We start from the raw sequence: 20,622 nt of genomic DNA on the forward strand, positions 1-20,622 counted from the left end.
TGCAGAAAGGAATGGGTGGGATAGGGTAAGCAGGCTTAGGATTGATATGTTTGAACAATTTCAGAAGGCTTTGTGACAAAGTGCTGTCCCTAGTTGCTAGTATATGGCTCTGGGGTGATTAGGGCAATGGAATAGTGGCCGAGTGAAGGAAGTTTTAAGTTTGTGCTCTGGTTGGTTAGTTTGCATGTGAAAGGCATACCCCCAAGTAAATTTTTACTACCTGTAAGGCATTAGCTACCCTAGGAGACACAGGTAGCCACAGAGACACACACTCTCCAGAGTAAGGAAGTCTCCAGGTATGAAAAAATCAGAAATACAGAAAGTAAAAAGGCATTTATTTCATTCACTACACAGTATGCATTTAAGTTTCCTACATGTGTTTTTGTGGCTTAATAGCTTAATTTTTTAAAGATTACTGCATAATAATCCACTGTATAGATGTATAGCAGTTGTTTTCACCTCTTAAAGACATTTTAAGGACCTCTTGGTTGCTTCCAGTTGGAGAAAATTAAGAATATGCTATGAACATCCAAGTGTGGAGTCTTGTGGACATAAGTTTTCTACTTCTGTGGGTAAATATCTAGGAGAAAGATTGCTAGTTCATATGGTAAGAGTAAGTTTATAAACTGTCAAATTATCTTCCAAGGTGGTTGATCCATTTTCTATTCCTACCAGCAATGAATAAGGTTCTTGTTGCTAGACATCTTTGTCAGCATTTTGGATTTTAGCCATTCAGATAGGTGTATAGTGGTATCTCATTATTTTAATTTGCAATTTCCTGATTGCTATAGGATGTTAGGCATCTTTGCATAAGCTTATTAGCTATCGGTATATCTTCTGTGAGGTGTCTGTTCAGATCTTTTCTCTGTTTTTTAATTGGATTGTTTGCTTTCTACTGTTAGGTTTTAAGAGTTCTTTGTATATTTTAGATTTAAGTCATTTATCATGTATGTGTTTTCCAAATAATTTTCTCCTAGTCTGTGCCTAGTCTTTTTATTCTCTTAAGAGTGTTTTTTGCATAGCAGAAATTTTTAATGACATCTGACTTAACAGGTTTAATTTTTCTTAAGAAATCATTCCCAAGCCCAAAGTTACCTAGATTTTCTTCTGTTTTATCTTCTAGAAGTCTTTTAGTTTTGCGTTGTACATTTAGGTTTGTGATGAATTTTGAATTTTTTTAAAAAGTTTAAAGCCTGTCCCTAGATTCATTTTTTTAATGTGGATATCCAGTTGTTCCACCTGCATTTGTTAAATGACATCTTTCTTCACTGAATTGTATTTGTTCTTTTGTAAAAGATCAGTTGGCTGTATTTGTGTGGATCTATTTCTGAGCATTGTATTCTGTTTCATTGATCTGTCTATTCTTTTGACAGTACACAGAGTCTTGATTACTGTATCCTTGTAGTAAATCTTGAAGTCAGAGAGTGTTAGTGCTCCAACTTCTTTATCTTCAGTATTGTGTGGATTTATTTTGGGTCATTTGCCTTTCCATATGAACTTCAGAATCAGTCAATGTCTACAAAATAACATGCTGAGATTTTTTTTTTAAAGATTTTATTTATTTGAGAGAGAGAGAATGAGAGATAGAGAGCACGAGAGGGAAGAGGGCCAGAGGGAGAAGCAGACTCCCCACTGAGCAGGGAGCCCGATGTGAGACTCAGTCCCGGGACTCCAGGATCATGACCTGAGCGGAAGGCAGTCGCCCAACCAACTGAGCCACCCAGGCGCCCAACATGCTGAGATTTTGATTGATATAGTAATGATTCTATACCTCAAGGTTGGAATAACTGTCATCCTAACAATACTGAGCGTTCCTATCTATGAATATGGAGTATTTCTTCATTTATTTAGTTCTTTGATTTCTTTCATCAGTTTTTTTAGTTCTTTATACATATTTTTTTAGATTTCTTCCTTAGTACTTTTTAATGTGCTAAATGTTTGTGCATTTTTAATTTTAATTTTATATTGTTCATTGCTGGTATGTAGGAAAGAACTTGACATTTGTATGGTAACCTTGTAGCTTGCAAGCTTGGCCTTGCTCACATTAGTTCCAGGAGTTCTTTGTTGTTGATTCTTTTGGAGTTTTGCATAGTCAACCATGTCATCTGCAAACAAAGATGGCTTTATTTCTTCCTTTTTAATCTGTGTACCTTTTATTTTTCTTAACTTGTTCCATTAGCTAGGACTTCCAGCACAATATTGAAAATAGTGGTGGTAGGTTTTGGTAGATGTTCTTATCAAGTTGAATAAGTTCCCATCTATTCTTAGTTTGCTGTGAGATTTTTAATCATAAATGGGTATTACTCTTTTTAAAAAAATGCTTTTTCTGGGCGCCTGGGTGGCTCAGTTGGTTGGGCGACTGCCTTCGGCTCAGGTCATGATCCTGGAGTCCCTGGATCGAGTCCCGCATCGGGCTCCCTGCTCAGCGGGGGGTCTGCTTCTCCCTCTGACCCTCCCCCCTCTCGTACTTTCTCTCTCATTCTCTCTCTCTCAAATAAAGGAATAAAATCTTTTAAAAAAAATGCTTTTTCTGCATCTATTGACATGATAATATGATTTTTCTTCTTTAGCCTGTTGATGTGTAATGAATTACATTACTTGACTGCAATGTAGAGATAGCTTTGCATGCACAGGATAAATCTCGATTGTGTTGTATAATTTTATACATTGTTATATTTGATATTATGTTTTGTTGAGGATGTTTGCTTTTATGTTCTGAGAGATACTACTATGTAATTTTCCTTTCTTATAATGTATGTGATTTTGGTAGTAAGGTATTGCTGGCCTCATAAAATGAGTTAGGAACACTTTCCTGTTACCCTATTTTCTGAAAGATATTGTAGAGAATTAGTATTATTTCCTATTTAAATGTTTGGTAGAATTCACCAAGTGAAAGCATCTGTGCCTGATGCTTTCTGTTTTAGAAGGTTATTAGGGATTCAGTTTCTTTAATAGGTATGTGCATAGATTATCTTTCTTTTTGTGTGTATTTTGCTAATTTTGACCTTTTAGGATTTTGTTTAATCTATCTAATTTGCTTTCATACAGTTGTTCATAGCATTTCCTTATAATACTTGTAATTTCTATGATGTTAGTAGTCAGGTATTTTTCATGATGGATTTTTGTAATCTGAACCTTTTCCTTTTTTTTAATTTTTAATTTTTTTTTAATTTTTAATTTTTTTTAAAGATTTTATTATTTATTTGACAGAGCACAAGCAGGGGGAGCAGCAGGCAGAGGAAGAGGGAGAAGCAGGCTTCCTGCGGAGCAGGGAGCCTGATGCGGGGCTCAATCCCAGGACCCTGGGATCATGACCTGAGCCGAAGGCAGACGCTTAACCGACTGAGCCACCCAGGCGCCCCGAACCTTTTCCTTTTTTATTTCCATGGTCATTTTAGAAAAACATCTCTAATTTTTTTGATCTTTTAAAGAAACAAATTTTGATTTTTTTTCTATTCTCTTATTTGTTTTTCACCTATTCTTTATTTAATTCCTTTTGTTTCAGGGTTTTTCTCCCTAGTTTTTTAATGTGCTAAGTTAGGTTCTTCCTTTGAGATCTTTTAAAAATATTGGCATTTACAACTATAAATATACCTTTATGCAATGCTTTATATGCATCTCTTCAGTTCACTTTCATTCATCTGAAAGTATTCTAATTTTCCTCATGATATTTTCTTTGACATTTTAGTTAAGAGTGAGTTGTAGGGGCACCTGGGTGGCTCAGTTAAGCATCTGACTCTTGGTTTTGGCCCAGGTCATGATCTCAGGGTTGTGGGGTCAAGCCCCACTCTGGCTCCGTGTTCAGTGGGGAATTTGCTTGGAATTCTTGCTCTCCCTCCCTTTCTGCTCCTCCCCCATTGCTGTCTCTAAAAGAAATAAATCTTTTAAAAAAGTGAGTTGTGTAAGTTCCACATAGTTGTGATTTGTAATTCTTTTCACATTTTTGTTATTGACTTCTAATTCATTATCAAAATATACTTTGCACGATTTTAATTTGTCAGTTTATTGAGACATGGCCTAAGACGTGTTCTAAGATGTGTTCTCTTCTGGAGAATGTTTTGTGTACTTGAGAAGAAGGTGTATTTTGCTATTATTGGTTAGCGTTTTTATTGATGTCTTTGATCTGGGTGGTTTATAGTGTTGTTCATGTCTTCTTTATGTTGAACATCTTCCTAGTTGTTCTAGCCATTACTGAAAGTGGTTTGAATATTCTAATTACTGTTAAGTTGTCAGTTGTTATTTCATGTATTTTAGAACTCTGTTTTTAGGTGCATTCTTTGTCACTGAAGCATTTTTATGATAGTAGTTTTAAAATTCTTGTAAGATAATTCCAAAATCTTTGAGATCTTGTTAGTGTTTTTTGATGGTCTTCTCTCATTTAAGTTGAATATGCCTCATTCTTGCTAGGATGAATAAATTTTGATTGTACTCTGGTAATTTGGTGTTATGACATTCTGGTTTCTGGGTAAATGTTACTTGGTGAGCTGGAATTTAGTCATGGCTCGATTCACATACATAGTTTGTGGAGGCCCCCATTAGGTGGAAGGGGAAAAGGCCTTTGTTCCTGCTGTTAAGAGTAGTAATCAGCGTCTGATTATACACTGCCTCTTCAAATGCCTGTGAACTAGTAGAGGGTGGAACACCAGCTAGTAAGTGCCAGGTCACAATGATAGTCAAGGCCCTAATCACACTCACACCCTCCCAGTGCACCTGTCCACCAGGAGAAGATGAGGCGTGTTTTATTTCTGGGCTATGATGGCAGTGTTCCACTCACATCTTTGTAGGGTCCACATTACTGATGTGCCAGGATTGGCAGTCAGGTTTCTGCTCATACAGCAGCTGAATGTACCCAGTGTTTGGGAGAAGGGACGTTGCCTTATTCCTGGGCTGGGATGATAGGGCTGTGCACACACCACAGTCTTTGCAGATACTTACTGGAAGGTTGTGGTGCTGCTGGCTGTTGTGCAGAATGGTGTGGAAGACAGGCATTTCCCTTTGTACCATTCAGATAACATAGAGTTGGCATTGTCAAAAGGGCTTTTTGTTCCGCAGGGCCACAACTTTTTCAGCCCTTTGTCTGAGGAAAACAGGCATATCATGGGTGTTTTTTGTTTTCTTGTTATTAGTGTGTGGTGTGGTTTTTTGGGTAATTGTTTACATGTGGTGACATTTCCAATTTGCAATGTTCTCTGGTTCTCAGACCTGAAGCCAAAACAAAAACAAAACCCAACTCTCATCCAAGGAAGTCACCACTGGGCTGGGTTGTTCCTTAAGTCCCAAAGTCCATAATCAGTTCTGTTTCAGATTCTTCTTAAGTTTGTTTCATGTATTTATCCCCATGGACCTTATATCTAATGAGGAGTAGGGTAAAATATGTTTACTCCATCATGTCCAGAACAATTTTTTTTAATCTTTGCTCTTTTGCATGTAGGATTTTTTGTTTTTCTGCTGCTAAGATTCTTCTGTTATTACTGATTTTAATAAGTTTGGTTATGATTGCTTTGGTGTGATTTGCTTGGATGAGTTGAACTTCCTGGGTATGCAGATTTACAGTTTTCACCAAATTTGGAAAACTTATTTCTGTAAATGTTTTTTTGTTTTGTTTTGTTTGGTTTTTTTGCGGGGGGGGTGTCCCTGCTCATTCTTTTTGCTCTCTTCCAGGGATTCCCAATTACAATAATTAAGTTGATTGCAGTTATCCCGTAGTTTTCTGTTACCTAATTTACTTTTATTAGTCTGATTTTCTGGTTCAGCTTGTAGTTTTTGTTGCTGTATTCTCAAGCTTAATGTTTTCTTTCATAGTGTCTACTCTATTAATCTCATTGACTGTATTTTTAAATCTTAGACATTTTTTAATTTCTAGAATTTTGTTTAGGTCTTTTTAATATTTTCAACACCTTACCATGATCAATCTCTTCTTCCTTGTTGGGCATGTAGAAAATAGTTTAGATGGTTGTACTGCCAGTATCTACTGCCAAATATAAAAGCTAGCAAATCAAATATAAAATCTATCTTTGTCATTTCTGGGTGTGTTCCTATAGATTTTTCTCATGATACTCATGTATTCCTGCATTTTTACACTCCTGTTTTTGTTTTTTCTACCAGCCACACATCATAAAATTTGCCTTCTATGTGCTTGGTATTTTTGTATTTCTAGAAATATACTCAAGGGGGGCCTGGGTGGTTCAGTCATTAAGTGTCTGCCTTCGGCTCAGGTCATGATCCCAGGGTCCTGGGATCGAGCCCCGCATCGGGCTTCCTGTTCGGTGGGAAGTCTGCTTCTCCCTCTCCCACTCCCCCTGCTTGTGTTCCCTCTCTTGCTGTTTCTCTCTGTCAAATAAATAAATAAAATCTTAAAGAAAATAAAATTATAGAAATATACTCAAGCTTTATTCTGGAATATATCTATGTTACCTAGTAACAGTTTTTTCCTATTAAGATTTCCTTTAAACTTTATCAGGTGGGACCAGAAAGCCTTTAGTACTAACTTGCTTCTCTATTGAGGCACTAACTTTTCAAGTAATCTAACCAGTCTATTACGAAGTTTACCTCTCTGGATGATGGGGACACAAACTATTTCTGGCTGTGTCAGCTCCCAAGGGTTACCTGTGCTTTTTCTAAGCATTTCTTTTGCTGGCTTCAGGTAGTTACCTCCATGCACTGATCAAGACTTGCTCTCGTAGTCTGCCCTAGACTAGCTTTTTCTGCCTCCCTGGACTCTTATCTCCATCTTTGCATCACAATGCTCCCCCTGTCTTCCTCCTCCCTGTGCTGAGATGTGGAAATGCCTACTGGGAAGTAAGTGGAGTCAAAAGTATGGATATCCTATTTGTTTACACTTGGTTAGGTGTTTCTGTTGTCTAATGTTCAATATCTGAAAATTGCTGCTTGTATTTTATCTAGTGTTTTGTTACTTTAGGCAGGAAGGTAACTCCTGTCTATTTTCCATTTTGGCTGCAAACAATATATATTTTTTAAAGTTCTAGACTTAGAGAAGAATCGTAAGAATACAGAATTTCCATACATTCTTCTCCTAGTTTGCATAATATTAACATATTACATTATCATGGTACAGTGATCAAAACCAGCACATTAACATTGGCATAGTACTATCAGTTAAGTACTGGCTTTTTTTCTTCTTTTTTTTAAGATTTTATTTATTTTAGGGCACCTGGGTGGCTCAGACGGTTAAGCGTCTGCCTTTCGGCTCAGGTCATGATCCCAGGGTCCTGGAATCGAGCCCCACATTGGGCTCCCTGCTCGGCGGGAAGCCTGCTTCTTCCTCTCCCTCTGCCTGCTGCTTCCCCTGCTTGTACACTCTCCCTCTCTCTGTCAAAAATAAATAAATAAAAAAAATCCTTTAAAAAAAGAGATTTATTTTAGAGATAGTGGGGGGAAGAACAGAGGAAGAGGGACAAGCAGGCTCTGTGCTGCCAGATGTGAGGCTCAACCCCATGACCCTGAGATCATGACCTGAGCCGAAATCAAGAGTTGGGTGCTTAGCTGCCTGAGCCACCCAGGTGCCCCTAAAGTACCAGCTTTATTTGGATTTCACCAAGTCTTCTCCACTAATGTTCCGAAGATCAAATCCAAATTCCTGCATTGTATTTAGTTGTCAGATGGCCTCAGTCTCCTCCAATCTTTTGGGAGCTTTTCATTCTACCCTTGCCACTCATGACCTTGAAAGGTCATGGATTTCTGGAATACTGGGTATTATATAGAAAGTTCTTCATTTTCAGTTTGTCGGCAGTTTCCTCATGATTACATTATGGTTATGCTTTTCTTTCTTTTTTCTTTTTTTCTTAAGTCAGAATACTATTCGTGTGGTATGCCCTTCTTAGTGCCTCACTCTGGGTAGTGTATGTGCCATTGTCTTACTACTGGTGATCATTTCAAAAAGGTGGTATATGGAATGTTTTCTCCTTGTAATTATGTATTTGGGATAGATACTTTGATATAATTCTAATGGCCTGTTTCTCTTTAAACTTTCACCTTCATAGTTTAGTATCCATCAATGAATTTTGTATATAATTATTACTGTTATTACAGTGTTTTCCTATCTCCCTCATCCCTTTTACATTTATTAGAATTCTTCACCACTAAACTGAAAAAGGATTCCATTATTGGAAGCTAATTTCATGGTTCATTGCAGCAATAAATACGATAGGTCTGGAACATTCTTTTGTATTTGGGGGGAAAAATCCAAAAACTTCTATGTAGACTAGGGAAAATGTGGAAAGGATAAAGTACCAAATGAAAATGGAAAGGAATAAAGTTTTAACAATCGGAGCACCAGAGAAGTAGCAAAAAAAAAAAGTTAATAGCAATAATTACATTATGGTTTATTGTACCAGTGGTCTGTGAAATTTCAGGAGTTCTTAACATAGTTCAAAGAAAAATGTTGATGTAATGTCACCAAAATGTAGTTGTAATTACAAATAAGGGAGGCATAATAAGGATATCTTGTATTTATTAAATTTTTATTTATTAATCATTTCAAAAAGTAAATGCCAAGATACATGGTTATTTTGTTTCTGTCATTCTTTTTAAGTGTATATGTAAGGTCTAGATAACTCATTGTTTTAATTTGTTCAAGCCAGCAAAAATAAAAAATAGGAAAAAAATATATAATTTTTTTTTTTTAAGATTGTATTTACTTGAGAGTGAGTGAGCAAGAGAGAAAACACCGGAGAGAGGGAGAAGCAGACTCCCTGCTGAGCAGGGAGCCCAATGTGGAGCTCGATCCCAGGACCCTGAGATCATGATCCAAGCCGAAGACAGATGCTTAACCAACTGAACCACCCAGGCACCTCTAAGTATATATTTTTAAAAACTGCTAATTTAAATAAAATACTAATTAGTAATATTTAAAGAAAATAGCTCAATATATACAATAAGAAAATGGCTTAATTACTATTGCTGGGTCATGCAAAAATTCTGGGGAAGACCAATTTGAAAAACTAAAATCTAATAAATGATGGTGACATAAATGTATCTAAACAATAGGTAAATTTTCTTATAAACATCTAATAACCAGTGGCTCATAATTAACATTAATTGCATAACCAGGTCAACTCTCCTAACTAAAGAAAGAGATAATGGACGGTTAAGAATTGCAACTTTATCTCTGTTCACTAATTTTCTTTCTTCTTTTGCTTTTCCTTTCCTTTCTAAAATCAAAGTTCTTTTGATTGTTAAGCTGCCACAACCCAGCAAGGCAACACTAACAGGGAATAAAAAGTATAAATATACAAAGCCCAATTGAAGCCATGGTAATAATAGAGTTGTAGATCCTCCAAATATAAGTTTACTAAGTTTATAATCATTGCAACAGTTGTAGATTTTCCCCTCGTTTAATAAGTCTAAAAGACAGAGAAGAATGGCTTAGTAAATTTTACAAAATATTTAAAAGTGCCCCTTTCCTTTGGATCCTCATTGGTACTGCCTAGAGGACAAAAGACTTTTTTTTTTTTTTTTTTTTTTTTACAGATGGTGTGAGAGGGAACACAAGCAGAGCGAGTGGGAGAGGGAGAAGCAGGCTTCCCATGGAGCAGGGAGCCCAATGCGGGGCTCGATCCCTGAGCCCTGGGATCATGACCTGAGCCGAAGGCAGACGCTTAAGGACTGAGCTACCCAGGTGCCCCTCAAAAGGCTCTTTAAAGGAATTGTGTTGTGGTAAGTATTTAGGCAAGTCTGTCATGTCAAAACAGAAATTTTAAAAGAAATCAATCACTTGATGAAAATGGGAAGGAAATTACTTATCTAACATTAAAACAAAAACAAGAGAAAATTAAACAAAAACAAATCTACACAAATACCATGCAGGGTCATAAGACTTTAAAACAACATAGTAAGTGACTGGAAGTTTTAACTCTCTGGAGGAAGAAAAGTACATCATATGTAACAAAAAATTAGAATGCAAAAGATTTATTTGAATAATATCACAAATTAATAAGCCAAAAACAATTCAAAGACAAGAACAAAAACACAAACATCAGAAGTAACTGTAAACAAAACATGCCTGGAAAAGAAATTCATGTGAAATTGACTAATAATTAGTGAAACACATTTTCCATACATATCAGAAATGAATAGGGACCACCTTATCTAAATGGATATTCACAATGTTAACTGATATGAAAAGGAGAAATAAAAACAAATATTTGGCAATATCGAACAAAACAAAGTATACATCACCTATCACTGAGCAATTCTACTTGTAAATAGAGGGGCCAGGAAGTCTGGAAACAATAAGAGGAACATTGGCCCCTTGATTATTTCATATTATAATGCATGGACTTTCCCAGTGAAACTCAGAAGCAAAAGGCTTTTGTACATGTCTTTCATTCAAGACAAAACACCAGTACAACTTTTTTGATATCAAGTAAGGTGCTTACCCACACTAAAGGCACTCAGACATTCCTTACATTCATAGGGTTTCTTACCAGTATGAATTCTCTGATGTTTTGTAAAGGATGAACTATGTCTAAAGGCCTTCCCACATGCCTTGCATTCATAAGGTTTCTCTCCAGTATGAATTCTCTGATGTTCAGTAAGGGCTGAACTATGTCTGAAAGCCTTCCCACATACTTTACATTCATAAGGTTTTTCACCACTGTGAATCCTCTGATGTTGAATAAGTGCTGATGTAAGTCTAAAGAACTTTCCACACTCTTTACATTCATAAGGTTTCTGACCACTGTGAATTCTCTGGTGTCGAGTAAGTTCACTACCTACTCCAAAAGCTTTCCCACATTCCTTGCATTTATAGGGTTTCTCACCAGTATGAATTCTTTGATGTCTAGTCAGGGATGAACTATTTCTAAAGACCTTTCCACATGCCTTGCATTCATAGGGTTTCTTTCCAGTATGAATTCTCTGATGTCGAGCAAGTTCTCTACAGACTCCAAAGGTCTTCCCACATTCTTTACATGCATAAGGTTTCTCACCTGTATGAATTCTCTGATGTTCAATAAGCTGTGAACTAATTCTAAAGACTTTCTCACATTGTATACATTTGTATGGTTTTTCACCAGTATGAATTCTCTGATGTTCAGTTAGCTGTGAATGGAATCTGAAGTCCTTGCCACATTCCATACATTTGTAAGGTTTCTCATCAGTATGGATTTTCTGGTGTCGAGTAAGTTGTGCATGCACTCTAAAGGATTTTCCACAGAAAGTGCATTCATAGGGTTTCTCACCATCACGAATTATTTGAAGTGGAGTTATTTCTTCAACTCTTCTAATGGTCCTTTCATATTCCTTACATTTATAGCACTTCTGATTATCATGCATTTTCTGTATACTAAGGTCTTCATAAAAACTAAATGCATTCTCATATTCCATATATTTACAAGGTTTCACACCACTATGTATATTCAGTTGTAGGGTATGTGGGTCATCTCCAAAGGTTTTCCAATATGCATTATATTGATATGTTTTCTCACCAGTATGTATTCTCTCATACTCATCAAAATTGAAGTCACAGCTAAGCACCTTCCCATATTCCTTATATGCATGGGGCTTCTTGCTATCATGAATTCTCTGATGTGATATAAGAGACTTCTGATGTTTGTAATTGGGCACTTTTTCAGAGTTGATTTTCATTTGGCTGAAATATCCCAGTTCAGGTCTTTGTACCTCAGTCTTGCTTTTGCTCTGCCAGTCATTTCTGAAAACGGAGCTCTCAAGACCAATGAATTTACTTTCTGTGACTTTCCACTGAGAACCAGTGATGTCCTTTCTAGTCTTTGTGTCATACTTGGACTCCAAATCTGAAAGACAGGAGGAAAAGAAACACAATTTTTGTTTTCATGTGCCATAAAAATGAAACATTCATAAAATGCGGAGGAGAAAAACTGCAACTTACAAACAATACAAGTGAATAATTAAAATACCTCAATGAAGTCTTAAGAAAGATCAGAGAATGATGAAAGCATAATGTAAGATTCTGAGGTTTGCGATAAGGGAAACAGATAAAGTCAGTGGGTCTTACATTTAGGTGCTGATCATCACTTTGTGAACTTGTTGACAGTACTAATGTTTGGGAACCAATCCAGGTAAACTGACCAACATGTACAGATGTAGAACTAGTTATCAATATCATGTATAGATATAGCTAATGCAGATTGTAATTTGATAATCTATACATACTAACAATTTTGGTTTTGTTTTTTGTTGGGGAGCCCAATGCAGGGCTTGAACTCACGACCCTATGATCAAGAACCTGAACTGAGATCAAGAGTCGGACACTTACCTGACTGAGCCACCCAAGCACCTGAGGTTGGTTTCTTTTTTTCTTTTTTCTTTTTTTAAGATTTTTTATTTTATTTTTATTATTTGAGACAGAGAGGAAGTGAGAGAGAGCATGAGCAGGGGGAGCAGCAGAGGGAGAGGGAGAAGCAGACTCCCCACTGAGCAGGGAGCCCAACATGGGACTCAATCCCAGGACCTTGAGATCATGACCTGAGCCAAAGGCATACACTTAACTGACTGAGCCACCCAGGCGCCCTGGTTTGTTTTTTTAACAAGAGAATCCAAATACTTTATTGTGGATAACAAGGTACTTGTAAGACCTCATCTTAATCCATTATCCCTTTTCACCTAATCTTTTTTTGACCTCTTACAACAAATATAATTTCCACCCACAGGATGTTTCATTGCTTAGAAATGGGTCCTTTATATACCACTTATATACTACCCACATTTTACCGTCCAGATCTAAGTTACTATCCTCAGAAATGAGGTACTGATTGTAAGTTCATATTTATGTTTCTGTTCCAATATCTAGTTGCTCTAGTTGCCTCACATTATTTTTTTTCAGCTGTGTATTCAGTAATCTTCTGCTGTTACGCTGTTTAGCCTTACTCCTTAAATTCCAAAAGGAGAAATATAATCATTATATGCCACTGAATAACAAGCCCCAAGGACATTTAAGTTGATAATTACAGGGAAATTAAATCACTGGATGAAAAGAATCTAATTAAGACAAAAAGGAAATATTATAAAGATCAGTCACTGGGTAACACAGTTGATCATCAAAACAGTTATATACATATAAGAATGATGCAATAGTTTAAGTATGCCTCCATTCCTTCCAACCTTCACACTATACTGCAGTGATTTATACACACACACAAGTAGTGTTTATGAATAATTTTTTCTAATTGACTCTCCACTTACACATACTGTCTCCATCACTGCTGTTAATTCCCTGCTGTGCATAACCATGATTTTCTTTACCCCACCTGTCAATAAAGATGAGGAATTTTACTTACTGTTCTTCATTAGCTTTTTCACTATCACACATCTATCCTACTGAAATCCTAGTCTATATTTTAATTTTCCTTCATGCTCTTTCATTTTCCTGTACTCAAAGTCAATGATTGTTATACTCTGCAAGGCAGTTTCAGAGTATTTTTGATATTATAGTATGTATAAATCATACTATAAAGCTTATGCAATTCTGAAAGGGGAAAAAGCTAACAGAATGATGTGGAAAAGGTGGTATAGGTGGGCAAGAATGGAAGGAACTTTGTAAAAAACAATCTGTTGAACATTGGCTGGAGATTGGCAATTAGATGAAGGGATAACCTGAGGAAAATCCAAAATGAATGCTAAACATTCCATGATACAGTGCAAAAATAATTCCTGTGACTGAATTATGTTATAAGTAACAAAGGTATAATAATGCAATCATTATTTGATTAGAATAAAATTGTAAATGAATGCCAGTATTAGTAAATTAAAAAGCACTTCTACCTAGAAATGAAAAAACTTTCTACCAAATGTGGAAATGTAATTGAAATTACAAAAATTTCTGAGAATGATCCCATTGAAAATACAGTTGACCCTTGAAACTGGGATTAGGGTGCCACTGCCCTGCACAATCAAAAATCATCATATAACTTCTGACTCACCCCAAACTATTAATAGCCTACTACTGCCTGGAAGCTTTCCAGTAACAGTTGATTAATACATATTTTGTATGCTATATGTATTAGGTACTGTATTCATACAATAAAGTAAGCTAAAGAAAAAAATGTTAAGAAAAACATAAGAGGGGCACCTGGAGGGCTCAGTCAGCTGAGCATCTACCTTAGGCTCAGGTCATGATCCCAGGGTCCTGGGATTGAGCCCCGCATCGGGCTCCCTGCTTCTTCCTCTCCCTTTGCCTGCTGCTTCCCTTGCTTCTGCTCTGTCAAGTGAATATAATCTTAAAAAAAAAAAAATTTACAGTACTGTACTACCTTTATCAAAAAATTCACGTTTAAGTGGACCCACACAGTTCAAACCTGTGTTGTTGAAGGGTCAACTGTATTACATATTAAAATCTATGGAAGTCAGCATTAGTCACACAAAAAGTAAGGATTTAAATGATTATGTTAATAAGGAAAAAATGAAAATAAGTAATGTATACATGCCAATCAAGAAGACAGGAAACAACAAAGTGACCTAAAGAAAAGGTGAGGGGGGAATTTAATAAATACAGAATCAGATATAGCTAGAAAACACAGAAGAAATATAAATAACAAATACAAAAAATGATAAAAGAGAAAACCATCAGAGAAGGTATTTTCTAAAATGTTTTAAGACTGCTATGCTAATCAATTTGAAAATGTTGAATTACTGAATGAAAAGGGTGAATTATTTTCTAGGTAAATAGATATTAGAAACCCCAGGAGCCATAAAAATTGAAAAAGACCAATTTGCTAGACAGATAAAACTGTTAAGAGACTCACCTCCCATGAAACAAAAAATCATAAGCAGGCCCATTGCTCAGGTTGTGGTAGTAAAACATGTAACGAGCTAGGGCTCCTAAAAGAAAGACCCAACTCATGATCTGGTGTAGGGAAGGGAGATGTGCCCTTGATTGTTGTGACAGAAAGCAAGAAATCTGAATATAGACACACTACTATGGTGTGAGGATGGAAGGCATGGAGACATGCTTTAACTGTTGCATCATTCTTATTGGACATGCAAATCACCTGAAGGAGCTAAGGGAGACCACCATTTGACTATACAAGAATCAAAGGGGAAAAAAACCTTTGTGTACTAAAATATGCTAAGTAAATAAGTAAAATTAATACCTAGTATTGATTTTTTTTTTTTTAACTACAACAGAAATCACACAACTTAAAAGACCAGAAGAACACACTTTTCGCCAATTCAGGTGTCTGGTGCAGTATAGGGAAGGTATAGGGTGAGGCTGGGAAAGTCTCAAAAAGCAAGAATATATTTAAAGATTAAAGGACTGAGTCAGAGATACACAAAAATCACCATAAGAAATTTCTTGATATCCATACAACTGGGCATCAAGAACTAAGACTGGTGAGCTAAAGTAAACTGAATCAAAAACCAATTTAAAAAAACCATAATGAGACAAACAAGAGAAAGAAAATTTCAGATGCACCATTTTAAGTCGCTTATCAGTTACAATCGTAGGAAGAACATAAACACTCCTGCTGTTAACAGAACATGAGGGCAACCAATAAATGCAGAAGGAATGAGGGACTTAGAAGAAAACACTGATCTAAATGAAGATTTTTCATTGTAAAAATCATTAGGCAAATTATTAATAAGGAACAATATATTCATAGAATGACAAGCTAAGACCACAGAGATTTTTCTTTTTCTAAGTAGGCTCCGTCGGGGCTTGAACTCACAACCCTGAGATCAAAATGTGAGGTGATATCAAGAGTAGGATGGTTAACCGACTGAACCGCCCAGGCGCCCCTCAGAGCTATCCTTCTGACCATACTGTGTGAATTTGCTTTCTCCCTCATTCTTTATTCCTTTGTTGTTTTTTACTTTTCTTTATAGCACTTACCACTATATATGATACATTTTCTAATTATTTGTTTTCCTGTTTATTATACATCTCACTAGTGAGTCAATTTCATAAAGCAAGAACTGTATCATTTTTTCCTCACCATTGTACTGATAGGGCTACCATAATATTTATCTCAGTGTAGACAATGATTAAATGTTAAATATATAAATGCCCATGGTTTTTTGTCAAGAGAATTTATATAAATCCAAATAGAAAGCAACATGGAAAAAATGTTGGTTGCACTAAGAAAGACCTTAACTGGCTTCCCAAAGTGTTGGGCTTTTTTCCACAGGGTTTTAAAGGGAGTTTCCCAAAAACATCACAAGGACCCACCTCTTCCCCAAGAAGCTGGGCTTTTTACTCTGGTGATGGCTTTCCCTCTCTTACCAGCCCTCACTCACCTGGCCCTCTGTTCTTGTCATATCCCTTACAACCCTCCAGAACAACTTTCCCTTCCTCCAATAAGGTGATCACAAATGGCTTAAAAATGGAACAACCTGCTTACGACAAAGAAATGTAACATAAGGTATAAAAAAAAGAACTACAATTATATAGAACACTTAAGAGAACTGGTTAAGTTTTGATAAATGAAGTTGAAATGATACTGATAGATTTCAGAGAAGAGAAATGTGAGGAGACTGAAAGACCATTCACCTTAGAGTGACCATAGAATTATATAAAGAGATCTTTATTCAAACCCATTCCAACTCTTTGTCTTGTGAGGCAATTTATTGTACCAGTTAACAACATCAGCTTTTGTGTCAGACTACTTGGGTAGAAAGCCTCCTTTTGATACTAATTAGCTGTGTAACCCTGGAGAAGTTGCCTAAATACTTTTTGCCTTAGCAAAATAATACAAGTATTCATGTCATAGGGTTACTGAAGAATTAAAAGATTCAATATATTAAAAGTGCTTAGAATAGGGCCTGGTACATGCCAAGATCTATGTGATCTGACAGGAAAACAGGTAGCTTTCTAAAACATTAAAAGACCCTTGCTGGAATACTGACAAATGTTAAATGCGAAATTCTTTAACCACAAAACAGGTATAAGACAATAGATGTGAGGCAATGAACATGAATTCTGTTTATCCATCTAACATATAAATTATGCATTCTTTTAATAATCATAACAAATCAGGACACCGTTTCCTAGCTACTCTTCAAGAAGGTGGGAAAGAAAATAGCAAAGCATTTGTAGCAATTCTGACTTAGAACCCAATATAAGAGCTATCTCAAAGGATGTGCTATATGTCTTTTTTTTTTTTTTAAGATTTTATTTGACAGAGAAAGACACAGCGGAGAGAGGGAACACAAGCAGGGGGAGTGGGGGAGGCAGGCCTCCCGTGGAGCAGGGAAGCTGATGCGTAGCTTGATCCCAGGACCCCGGGATCATGACTTGAGCTGAAGGCAGACGCCCAACGACTGAGCCACCCAGGCTCCCTATGCTGTATGTCTTCTAAAATTCAAATTAAACTCCCTGGGTATCAGGGAAAGTAGAAATATGAAGGGACTGAGAAGATACAAACATCATGAAGAATGATGAATGTGCTTAATGGAGGTGTCATCTCTAACCCAATGTTCAACCATGCCTCTGGAAACAGGTACCTACTTTTTTTTTTTTTTTCAAAACCTGTTTTTTATTTACATTTGTTTACTTCAATTACATGCATGTTTTGTTTTGAAAACAGGAGTAATTAGCCAAAAATGCATTAAAATTTTAAAATAGCAATTAAATATACAAAAATATAGCTTACAAAAACTGCGAATGTTTAAAAATATTCTGCTGCAGAATTCTTAGTGTACCAACACGTCTATGAAACCTAAGGCTCAGCATTTCATAAACCTTTTTTTTGAGGGACAGGTAGCTACTTTTTTAAAAGATAGCCTTGGGTTTACTAAAAAGCAACTGATATTCAATAGCACATATTCTAAATTATATGAAGCAGATAAATTTACCCAGTGAGACCAAGTTGCTATAGTTCTCCATCATCACATCCCAATACAAGTCCCTCTGAGCTGAATCCAGACATTCCCATTCCTCTTGAGAGAAGTTGATGACCACATCCCTGAATGTCACCAATTCCTGAAACAACAAACCATATATAGATGAAATTGAAGGAAATATTTTTGAGAAAAAAGAAAAGAATTGCATTATGGCAGGTACACTAAACAGTAACCTGGTAGGCCTGCGGTAGAAGATCTGGAGAATAGATAGGCACACAGGAGTTATACTGTTATGTGTGGTTCCAACTCTTACTAGAGAGTGAAAAACTATGGGAATGTGGGGCAGGCTCTATTTGGTAGGAAGGTTCAGAAAAAGGAAATGTTCACAAAGGAGACAGATCCAGCAACTTACATGATCCATGCTTAGAACTGTAAAGAATTGCTCTGGGAATTCCATTTCTGCCATGACAGTGTGAGGAACTCCGATGACATGCTCCTCCGTCAAAACTGGTGAAAATTATATATAAAAATATATAGCAAATGAAAAAAAATTTGTTCAAGAAAATCTACTAAAACTGATTACAAGCTGAAATTCTACGGTATCTGAACAAAACCATTCCTTGTTCATCCCATCTGAGTGAGAAAAATACTCTATTCCATATTGGTACAGTCAGGGCTTCCTCACCACTCATCAACCCATGCTCCCAGATAGATGGCCACCTTCCTGGGAGGAGGAGGACATCAACATTTCTCATTCTGCCCCCATCCGCCTATTGCTTAGGAAAATGCAGCTAAGGGATAGATTTTCTTCTGTCTAGCAGCCAAACACAAAACGTAATACGTGCCCTGGGTGTGGCAGTGGTAAGAATACGGGGGTTCCAGTTGTCTGCCATGGATCATGCTGAGGGCAAATTGCAACTTATGGCTGCTGTACCCCCGCCACCCCCAATCTACCCAAGTACTCAGTTCCTAAAAGCAGAGGTGTGACTCAGAGTGAAGCATGCTATTGTCCCAAGCACTAGACCTTTGGCTCTGTGATTCTGTCCAGGGGGAGAAGCAGGCCATAGACGAGAGACCTGTATCTCCCTCTCCAAAGGAAATTACTTCACTCGTAACTATGGACAGTTCAAGCCTAAGGACATTCTCAAAAACAGCAAAGTTTTGATAAAAGACTGAAAGACTCACTGGAGGTGAGTATTTGATTTTCACAGGCAGTATGTACGTGTATTTTTTCCCCTTTCACTTAACCATTTTGAATATCAACTGTATAAAATATTATTGGGCCTGTAACATATAAAAGTATAATATTTCTGCTAATAACACAAAGGAGGTGGGTAAAAGCAAAGCCAAATTGGTAAGTAAATGAATATATGGTACTTCAAATCCACAATATCAAATCAAAAAAATAAAAAACAGTAAATAAGGGGCAACTGGCTGACTCAGTAGGCATAGCATGTGGCTCTGATCTTGGGGTTGTGAGTTTGAGCACCATGCTGACTGTAGAGCTTACTGAAAATTATAAGATTAAGATAACAAAAGACATAGATATATTACAGGTTTTCTTTTGTTCTCATACTTTTTTTAAAAATTTAAATTCAATTAACATATATTACTGGTTTCAGAGGTATAGGCCTGTGATTCATCAGTCTTACATAATACCCAGTGCTCATTATATCACATGCCCTCCTTAATGTCCATCACCCAGTCACCCCATCCTTCCACCCCCCTCCCCTCCAGCAACCCTCAGATTCTTTTTTTTTTTTTAAGATTTTATTTATTTATTTGACAGAGAGAGACACAGCAAGAGAGGGAACACAAGCAGGGAGAGTGGTAGAGGGAAAAGCAAGCAGGAAGGCTGATGCGGGGCCTGGGATCATGACCTGAGCCAAAGGGAGATGCTTAATGACTGAGCCACCCAGGCACCCCCAGATTGTTTCTTATGATTAAGAGTCTCTTATGGTTTGTCTCCCTCTCTGGTTTCATCTTGTTTCATTTTTTCCTCTCTTCCCCTATGATCCTGTTTTGTTTCCTAAATTCCACATATCCGTGAGATCATATAATTGTCTGATTGACTTATTTTGCTCAGCAAAATAAGGGTGTTAACCCTCTAGTTTCATTCACGTCACTGCAAATGGCAAGATTCCAATTTTTGATGGCTGTGTAATATTCCATTGTGTATATATACACCACATCTTCTTTATCCATTCATCTGTCGACGGACATCTGGGCTCTTTCCATAGTTTGGCTATTGTGGATACTGCTGCTATAAACATTGGGGTACAGGTGCCCCTTCAGATCACTACCTTTGTATCTTTGGGGTAAATACCCAGTAGTGCAATTGCTGGATCACAGGGTAGCTCCATTTTCAACTTTTTGAGGAACCTCCATACTGTTCCAGAGTGGTTGCACCAGTTATATTCCCACCAACAGTGTAGGAGGGTTCCCCTTTTTGTTCTCATACTTTTTAAAAGACAAGTAACACTTCTCTATCTCATGGGATTTTAGTATATATGGAAAGCTGTTTCTCATTAGATATATACATTAAGCTCTGGATCAACCACTAAAAATAGGTGCAAATCCTATATCTCTAATCCTATATTTAACCCCTTATAGGGGTTAAATATCCAAAATATATAAAGGACTCCTACAACTCAGTATAAAAAAAGACATAATCCAATTAAAAAATGGTCAGGATCTGAATAGACATTTTCCCCAAAAATATAAATGGTAAACAAATACATGAAAAGGTGCTCCATATCATTAATCGTCATGGAAATGCAATACAGAACCACAATGAGATATTGCCTTATACCTGTTAGAATGGCTGTTATCAAAAAGACAATG

General features: G+C 36.7%; 1 protein-coding gene and 2 long non-coding RNA genes across 3 annotated transcripts in view; 2 read left to right on the forward strand and 1 right to left on the reverse strand.

Moving 5' to 3' along the window:
• Window positions 1–8,817, forward strand: part of LOC141371230 (uncharacterized) — a 53,768-nt gene extending 44,951 nt beyond the window's left edge. The window contains exon 3 of the long non-coding RNA XR_012376015.1: window positions 8,647–8,817. This is a non-coding gene — a long non-coding RNA (uncharacterized lncRNA). The remainder of the gene's footprint in view (window positions 1–8,646) is intronic.
• Window positions 8,818–9,493: 676 nt separating this feature from the next.
• The window catches only part of LOC112810775 (uncharacterized), a 33,014-nt gene continuing 21,885 nt past the window's right edge, over window positions 9,494–20,622 (forward strand). Inside the window, exons 1-4 of the long non-coding RNA XR_003204887.2 lie at window positions 9,494–9,675; window positions 12,186–12,282; window positions 17,105–17,435; window positions 18,827–18,968. This is a non-coding gene — a long non-coding RNA (uncharacterized lncRNA). The remainder of the gene's footprint in view (window positions 9,676–12,185; window positions 12,283–17,104; window positions 17,436–18,826; window positions 18,969–20,622) is intronic.
• ZNF529 (zinc finger protein 529) overlaps window positions 9,912–20,622 on the reverse strand; it is a 40,090-nt gene continuing 29,379 nt past the window's right edge. Inside the window, exons 4-6 of the mRNA XM_025854490.2 lie at window positions 18,191–18,285; window positions 17,791–17,917; window positions 9,912–11,774 (exon numbers count right to left, since the gene is read on the reverse strand). Coding sequence (XP_025710275.1) covers window positions 10,381–11,774; window positions 17,791–17,917; window positions 18,191–18,285 — 1,616 coding nt within the window. The 3' untranslated portion in view covers window positions 9,912–10,380. The remainder of the gene's footprint in view (window positions 11,775–17,790; window positions 17,918–18,190; window positions 18,286–20,622) is intronic.

This window comes from Callorhinus ursinus, unplaced genomic scaffold, assembly GCF_003265705.2.
Source record: "Callorhinus ursinus isolate GAN/ISIS: 27379988/994484 unplaced genomic scaffold, GSC_fseal_2.0 scaffold61, whole genome shotgun sequence".
NCBI classification, from domain to species: domain Eukaryota; kingdom Metazoa; phylum Chordata; class Mammalia; order Carnivora; family Otariidae; genus Callorhinus; species Callorhinus ursinus.